Consider the following 8,560-nt stretch of genomic DNA (forward strand, 5'->3'; position numbering starts at 1 on the left):
AGCTGAAATCTCCACTATGCTTGCTAATTATACTTTTAAAGATGAAGTACCTAAGAAACTTGGAGATCCGAGAATACCAACTATACCTTGCTCTATCAAAAAGAATTATGTGAAAACTGCTTTGTGTGATTTAGGAGTTGGTGTCGGTGTTATGCCTTTCTCTTTATATAAACGACTTGAATTGAATAAAATCACAGCTACTGAAATTTATTTGCAAGTGGATGAAAAATCAACTGCCATACTATCGGTATATGTGAGGATGTGCCTGTTGTTGTTGCTAATTTACTATTTTGACTGACTTTGTTATACTTGAGATGCCCAAGGACGACAACATGTCGATTATCCTTGGTAGACCCTTCTTGAATACTGCAGGGGCTGTTATTGTTTGCAATAAAAGCAAGTTCACTTTTCATATCAATGGTAATGAGCATACGATGCACTCTCTGAAGAAACAATTCCAAGTGAATGGTATTAATGTTATTGAAAAGTCTCTGACAACCACTATTGGAAGTTTTCAAATACCTCTACCTACTGTCAAAAAGAAATATGAAATGCTTATTGTTGGGGAAATGCATATACCCATTGAGATAACTTAGTGATTTACGAAAGTTCTTCGGTTTCATGCTAACCAAAAGTGGTTTTTAATAAGACTTGATCAACCTTATTAATGTCATTTTTGAATGGTATGAAGTTGATGAATTTAGTAAGCACTACTTTCTGTCCCTACCTTTTGTTTTCTGTTTTTATTAGTTAAATAAAATAAAATTCCATGTTTTGTCTGTTTTCTGAATTCCCCGTGCAATAAAAAATGACCCAAAAATAAAAATTCTCAAAATGCCCTGAAAATTTTATATGATTTTTTCCTGAATATTTAAGAATTTTTGGTGCAAAAATAACCAGAAGGTGGGTGCACTAGTTCACCAGACCTTGTTGTTTTACGTCATGCCATTGAGGGCAACAACACGTATAGCTTGGGGGCTATCGTGGCTCGTCGCCTGCACCTTAATAAATCTCAGGGCAAAATACACGGTGGGATTTATGCTACTCTCTTGGCGGCTCACTTCGAGGTTGAGATACACCCTCATGATTTCCCTCTTACCACAGTTTACCTAGACCGTGCAACCATGGATCACCATCACTTTCTTGCACATGATCATCATGACATTGCCATTCCTTATAACTTGGTCTATAACATTGACACTCGTGATGTTATCCCCTTTCTTGCACCTGCTTTGTTTGATTCTGTTGCCAGGGGCGGATACCGGATTATGCCTGCAGACATCCTCGCCTACTGGAACGCTCACGCTGCTGCAGAGGCTGCACAGGCACCTCCACAGTGGGATCAGTGGATGCCCGCTCCTCAGCAGTGGGATGAGTGGATGCCTGCTCCTCAGGATCCATACTACCCTCCAGGCTACTGATTCCCTACCAAGTTAGGCCAAAAGCCTAAGCTTGGGGGAGTACGTGTTCTCACCGACTTTATATTCATGTTCACATATCATTCCATTTGTCGGTATTCACACTTTTTCATTGTATCATCCATACTTAGATTTATTTTTCTTTCTTTCTTCTTGTGTGTTTGAAAAACTTTAGAAAAACCAAAAAACTTAGTTGTAGCCAGTTTACTTTCTATGCATGCTTAGTAGTAGCACTAAAAAGAAAACCCAAAAAGATTTCCTTGTTCTTCTTTTGCTTGTTGGGAGCTTTCCCGTGTAAATAGTTTTTCTTGTTTTTGCTTGTTGAAGAAAAAAAAACTCCAAAAATATTTCAGTGTATTTCTCTGAAATTCTTTTCTTTTATTCAAGTTGTACCGAGGAGAAGACCACGATGAAAATGTTGAGTGGCTCTCACATGAATAACTGTTGAACTAATAAGAGCCCATTTTACCTTGTCTTCTCCTGTTGAATAAAATGTTTTGCAGATTCCAACTTAGTCCATGGCACTCTTGCACTATTATTTTTATCATATCATTCGGTCGTGCAAGTGAAAGGCAATAATGACGATATTTGATGAGCTGGTCGTGGCAAAGAGAAACTGGTATGAATTCGACTTGTCTTGTCTGTGTAAATATGTTTAACCTAGTGCACATGCTTCAGCCCATTATGATTAAACATGTTTGCAATGACAATTAGATATTATAGTTTCTCATGCCATGCATAAATAGCTGAGAGTTAATAATGATTTATCTTGGATATCAACATGGCGTTAAAATGATTGTGATGTAGTATGATGATATGGTATCGTCCTCTGAATGTTCGAGTGGCTTGACTTGGTACATGTTCATGCATGTAGTTGAATCAAAACCAACATAGCCTCTATAATGTTTATGTTCATGGTGTTCATATCCTACTCATGCTAGTGTCCAATGTTACTTATGCATAATGCCTGGTCATGATCGTTGTTGCTCTCTAGTTGGCCGCTTCCCAATCTTAAAATTGCTAGCCTTCGCCTGTACTAAGTGGGGATTCCGCTTGTACATCAAAAACCTTGAACCCAAAGTTATTCCGGATGAGTCCACCATACCTACCTATATACGGTATTACCCTATCGTCCTAAGTAAATTTGCATGTGTCACCTGTAAAAACTTCTAAAAAGTTATCTGGTTTGTGTGCCTGGATCGTTCATGGAACGACATGAGGTGGTCGATATCTTCCGTGCTAAGCATGTTATCCTCAGGTCGAGTGTTTATTCACTCACCATCACATGAGGAAATGGGCGGTAATAGGGATGCCCAGTCCCAAACTGCAAAATACAAAAAGAGTTCATCTCTTACATAATCAAACAAAAACTCTCAGTGAAGTCAAAACCTTTACTTTCCGCTTGGGGACTGCCACTAGCATGCTTAGCATGGAAGATGTTGATAACTGATGGTCGTGAAGTGAATAAGAAGGGTGTATGTCTCAAAATATCATTTATCTCTGTTCCAAAAACTGAGCTTTGGCACCTCTGCAAATCCCTGCTTCCCTCTGTGAAAGGACTTTCTATTTACTTTTATGTTGTGTCATCACCTTCTATAAACAAGCGCCAGAAACTGAGTAGAGCACAGCGGTCATGATTTATGCATTGTGTATAGCTAATGTTGGGTGCATCATGACTGGATCTTTTCTACCATGAATTACAATGTTTAGTCGCTGCTTGAACTTCGGAAAGGGCTAGCGAGATACCATTATTGTTATATTATATCATGATTGTTTGGACAACATGTTGTTGTTTGAGATATCTTATTATTGCTCGCTAGCTGATTATGTCATTGATATGAATCATTATAATCTTTAAGAGTTATTGTTGACATGGTTAGTTATAATGTTGGCTGAAAACCTGTGTGATGTTTAAGCTTATGTATGCAAATAAGAGCAAAAGAGTTCGTAAAAGTTTTTCTTTCTCACTTTCAGTTTATCAACTGAATTGCTTGAGGACAAGCAAATGTTTAAGCTTCGGGAGTTGATACTTCTCCAACGTATCTACTTTTTCTCACGCTTTTCCTCTTGTTTTGGACTCTAATTTGCATGATTTGAATGAAACTAACCCCGGACTGACGTTGTTTTCAGTAGAACTATCATGGTGTTGTTTTTGTGCAGAAATAAAAGTTCTTGAAATGGAACGAAACTTTTTGAGGTTTTTTTATACCAATAATAAGAATTTCTGAAGCCAAGACCCACCGGAGAGGGGCCCCTGGGTGGGCACAACCCACCAGGGCACGCCCCCTCTCCTGGCGCGCCCAGGTGGGTTGTACCCACCTGGTGGCCCCGCTGATGACCCCCTTGATACTATAAGTTCACATTATTCCAGAAAAAAGTTAGAAAGAAAGAATTATCACGATCCACGAGACGGAGCCGCCGCCAAGCCCTGTTCTTCCTCGGGAGGCAGATCTGGAGTCCGTTTGGGCTCAGGAGACGGGGATCTTTGATCTTCGTCATCACCAACATATCTCCATCACCAATTCCATGATGCTCCCCACCGGAAGTGAGTAATTCCTTCGTAGGCTCGCTGGTCGGTGAGGAGTTGGATGAGATTCATCATATAATCGAGTTAGTTTTGGTAGGGCTTGATCCCTAGTATCCACTATGTTCTTAGATTGATGTTGCTATGACTTTACCATGCTTAATGCTTGTCATTTTGGGCCCGGGTGCCATGATTTCAGATCTGAACCGTTTATGAATTCATTATTATATCAATGTTTTAGATCCGATCTTGCAAGTTATAGTCACCTACAACGGTTATGATCCGGCAACCCCGGAGTGACAACAACCGGGCCCACTCCCGGTGATGACCGTAGTTTGAGGAGTTCATGTATTCACTATGTGTTAATGCTTTGTTCCGGTTCTCTATTAAAAGGAGGCCTTAATATCCCTTAGTTTCCAATATGGACCCCACTGCCACAGGAGGGTAGGACAAAAGATGTCATGCAAGTTCTTTTAATAAAGCATGTATGACTATTTACGGAATACATGCCTACATTATATCGACGAACTGGAGCTAGTGTCGTATCGCCCTAGGTTATAACTGTCTCATGATGAATATCACCCAACAAGTCACCGATCCAATGCCTACGAATTTATCCTTATTGATCTTGCTGCGTTACTATTGATATCATCACTGTTACACTTGCTACAAATTACCGCTATCACTGTTTCTGTTACCGTTGGTACTGTCACTACTATCAAAACTATCAAACTACTTTGCTACTGATCATATTGCTGCAGATAATTAATCTCCAGGTGTGGTTGAATTGACAACTCAGCTGCTAATACCTCTTCAAATATTCTTTGGCTCCATTTGTGTCGAATCTATAAATTTGGGTTGAATACTCTACCCTCGAAAACTGTTGTGATTCCCTATACTTGTGGGTTATCAAGGGGCACGTGCATGAAGACTTTCTGGCTGTCATCGGCAAGGTCAAGCCGACTCCGGTAGAGGAGCGGCGACAGCGGCACGTCGGCGTCTCGTTCTAATGGCGGTAGTGGTCGTTCGGTGGTCTCGGAATCTCGATGTAATTTTTATTATGTTTGAGGTGTTTTGTAGAAGGGGAACCTTGGCGCAGCGGTAAAGCTCTTGTCGTGTGACCATGAGGTGACGGGTTCGAGTTCTGGAAACAGTCTCCTGCAAAAATGTAGGAAAATGCTGCGTACTATACACCAAAAGTGGTCGGACCCTTTCCCGGACCTTGCGTGCATCTAGCTGCCCTTTGAGGCGTTTTGTACTTCTGGTGAACTTTGATAATAGATCTGTATTATTTTCGCAGAATTAAAAGGAGAAAATCTTACGACAGGGGCACCTGGCGCAAGTTAAGCAGATCGAGCAACTGGACCTTTCAGTTGCACTGTTAGTTGAGTTTCTGCGCTGTTTACTTGAGTGCCAAATTGTCCAAGCACATAGATTCCCACTGCCACTGGTTTCCACAGCAATCACCATCTGTCGACCAAAACAAGACCAGAGTTCCCAACCAAAAGAACAAGACACAGCACGTACTACTACTACTGCAGCAGCATTGATGGGAAAGATGGCACAAACAGAGGCAGGCAGCTAAAGTTGCGACAGAAAGAAATGACAGAGATTGTACTCGTATTGTCTCGTGACCTTACAGTGCAGCAAGGCACAAGAGTCTAACAACAACAGCACCAACATGTACCGTGCAGATGCGATATGTCCCTTGCCGACAACCACAAGGCCGTGGCCTCCCTATGGCAATGGCCAAACATGAAGAAGCCGATCGAAACATGGAAGAAACTAAGAACAAAACTACTTGACAAGTACAGTACATCACTGGTATATGTTTATATCCTACTGTATAGGTACATGGAGGACCTGATCAGCCAAGCCTCTTCCATTGCACACCTTCTGAAATCAAATCCAGGCAGTTCAACCGTGCCTGGTGATCATTGGGAAGATGGTCTTGGAGCTGCATCATCAGATAAATTAAGAGGAGACGTTAGTAACTTGGTACTTATCAGATGCTGATGGTAGTTGTAGGACATGATCTTAGATTGTTGGTTCCTTACCTAGGTTGACGGCCTCGGAGCTCTTCATGAGGCGGATCCGCTTGCAGGACTCGACGAACATCCTGCATTGACAAGATTTGAATCAGATTAGCACATATGTTCGCGGAAACCTCAAATCTGCAAGAACTATGGCTAGGGGATTGATTTGCTTACTTCCAGGGGACGTCTCCGACGAGCATCCAGTCGCCGTCCCTGTCCTCGTAGGTGGGCACGTACTCGGCGCCGGTGGCCGCGTCCACGAGCCTGCTCCCGAGCTCGCCCTCGCCGCGGACGGCGAGGCACGGGGCGAACATGCCGTGGAGCGCGCGGAGCAGCACCTCGTACCCGCCGTGCGCGGCGAGGTCCACCTTGCGCAGGTAGGGGGCGCCGTCCACGGCCACCTTCACGAGCTTGCACGCGCCCTCCTCCCGCAGCGCGTTGCGCCGGTAAGCCCGCACCGGAGGCCACCCCACAGCGCGCGCTCTGTCAGTCAATCATCGCACGCACCAGGTCAGAAACCATCCACAAGACACAAGACTACGTACACATGACCAGCTCGCCGTGCGACGTGCGAGAGGCGGGGAGGGCAAGAGAGAGAAGGCCGCGTACTTTGGGGAGGGCGGCTTGTCGTGCTCGTCGTGGTGGGCGCGCTTGCGGTCGTCGGAGGAGGAGCCGGGGAGGGCGAGGGTGAGGGCGGTGTCTTCGTAGTCGAGGCCGGACACGGCCGGGGACTCGGCGGAGTTGGTCGAGCTCGTCGACATCTGCTTGCGCGCGCTGCTTGAGCTGAGCTCCCAGGCTGCTTCGGCCGGACTCCGGCGATCGCTGGCGCGAGTCTGTCGGTTGATGCGCGGTCGCTAGCTGGCTCTCGTCGGCTGGTTGGTTGTGCGGTGCGTCGTCGGTCGCTGGCGTGGTGTGCCGTGGGAGAGAAGGAGGATATGAGGAGGAGGAGGATGGGTGGGATGTGGCCGCGCGGATGCTGCCTATAAAGGTGCGCCACTTGCCCACCTGCTGCTGACTTGCCCGTTTCTTCACTCTTCGGCTTCCATAATTCTTTTTGCATATATATTTAGACACAATTATTAGTCGGCTAGATGCTCATAATTTTATTTGTGTAGTGTGCATGTCTCCCGTGGGTGCAGATTTCTTGCATTGCAGCAGGGTGCATTTCCACCTGTAGTGGTTGATGTTGTCGAGTCTCTTTTATTGGCAACAAGGCTTATAAATTTGACTAACATTTTTCTCAGTTTTAAGAAGAAAAAACCCTTATTTGAGTAGTAGCATGAAGGGAATCCAGTTAATGTAAGAGACGTTACTCTTTAAGTTAACTGATAACCGGCTATATACTATTGCAAAATGACTTTTTTCATGAAGAAAACACTATTGAGAAATGTTAAGCTAGCTATTTAGTGTGGGTTCAATACGATAACTCCCAACTAGCAAACGAGTCCGGGGTCGCCGGCTCCTATCATAGATAAACAATGGCAAAAAAGCCCGTGTGTTGCAACTGGAAAAAATCACATGTCCCTAACACAATAATCACGACTGAAGATCTTAATGGGTCCACGTGCATCCCATCTATGTTGCCGCCTATCCTTCTTCCCACTCTTGTCGACGGTGGCCTCGGTGCTCACACAATCACAACAAGTTTGAATGCGGTCAATTCTAAGGTGTCTTTCTTTCTCTCCACATAAAATGAGAAATCTACTTTTTCACGAGGAGTTTTTGCCGAGGCGTGCATGTGTGATTATAGATGGTTTCTTTCTTCTCCAAAATGATTTTGCCGAGGTGTTGATTTCTAATCCGGATCTACACCGGTATGAAAGAAAGATGAATCATGCGCTATTGATTAAGGTTCTCCCCTAAATAGTATTTAAAAATGTTTAACATGTAAAATAGCATCATATTTAGATTCTACATTTTTTAATCAATTTTCATATATAACATATCAAAATTGGAGTTATAATTTAGAAGATATGAATATTTTAAAGAAGCATTTGAATCGCATTTTTAAAATATTTAATAGATAAAAATAGCATCATATTTAGATTGTACATATTTTTCTAATCAATTTCTATATAACATGACTAAATTAGAGTTGTGACTTAAAAAATATGGAAATTTTTAAAAAAAATCATTTAAATCTGCTCAAAAAATAATAGATGGATGGCGGGTTGATTTACCAAAAGATCAGGGGGTTTCCCAAAAAAGTGAGTCATTTTTCTTTGACTTAAGATAGGACTGCAGGTTGATTAACTAAAAGATCGGGGGGTTGAAAAAAGAAAAAAAAGCCGTTTTTATCACTTAACATAGTACCGCGGGTTGATTTGGAAGAAGTGCAGGAGGTTTCTGCAAAAGTGACGACAGACGGGCAGAAGCTCTCCTCCCTTTATTATTAGGTAGAGACTAGATGATGCCCCGCGTGTTGCTGCAATGATCTCTTGCAATATTATTTTCTGATGAAATTTAAATATATATATATATATATATGATACTTCGTATTTGATCAGTATATAGTTGTGAATGTAATAAATATAAGTAGTATTTTCCATGCATATTGAGAGAAATATAATTAGTTTGATAGA

At 42.7% G+C, this 8,560-nt stretch overlaps 1 protein-coding gene across 1 annotated transcript; it reads right to left on the bottom strand.

Moving 5' to 3' along the window:
- Positions 1-5,537: 5,537 nt before the first annotated feature.
- LOC125520552 (auxin-responsive protein IAA23) lies at positions 5,538-6,942 on the bottom strand. The gene is made up of 4 exons (XM_048685506.2): positions 6,588-6,942; positions 6,153-6,461; positions 6,000-6,061; positions 5,538-5,899 (listed from the first exon to the last, which is right to left on the bottom strand). The coding sequence occupies exons 1-4, from the start codon at positions 6,737-6,739 to the stop codon at positions 5,877-5,879; spliced, it is 546 nt and encodes a 181-aa protein (XP_048541463.1). The 5' UTR covers positions 6,740-6,942; the 3' UTR covers positions 5,538-5,876.
- Between the last annotated feature and the right edge of the window lie 1,618 nt (positions 6,943-8,560).

The sequence above is a fragment of the Triticum urartu genome, chromosome 7A (genome assembly GCF_056163025.1).
Source record: "Triticum urartu cultivar PI428250 chromosome 7A, HENAU_Tu73, whole genome shotgun sequence".
Classification (NCBI taxonomy): domain Eukaryota; kingdom Viridiplantae; phylum Streptophyta; class Magnoliopsida; order Poales; family Poaceae; genus Triticum; species Triticum urartu.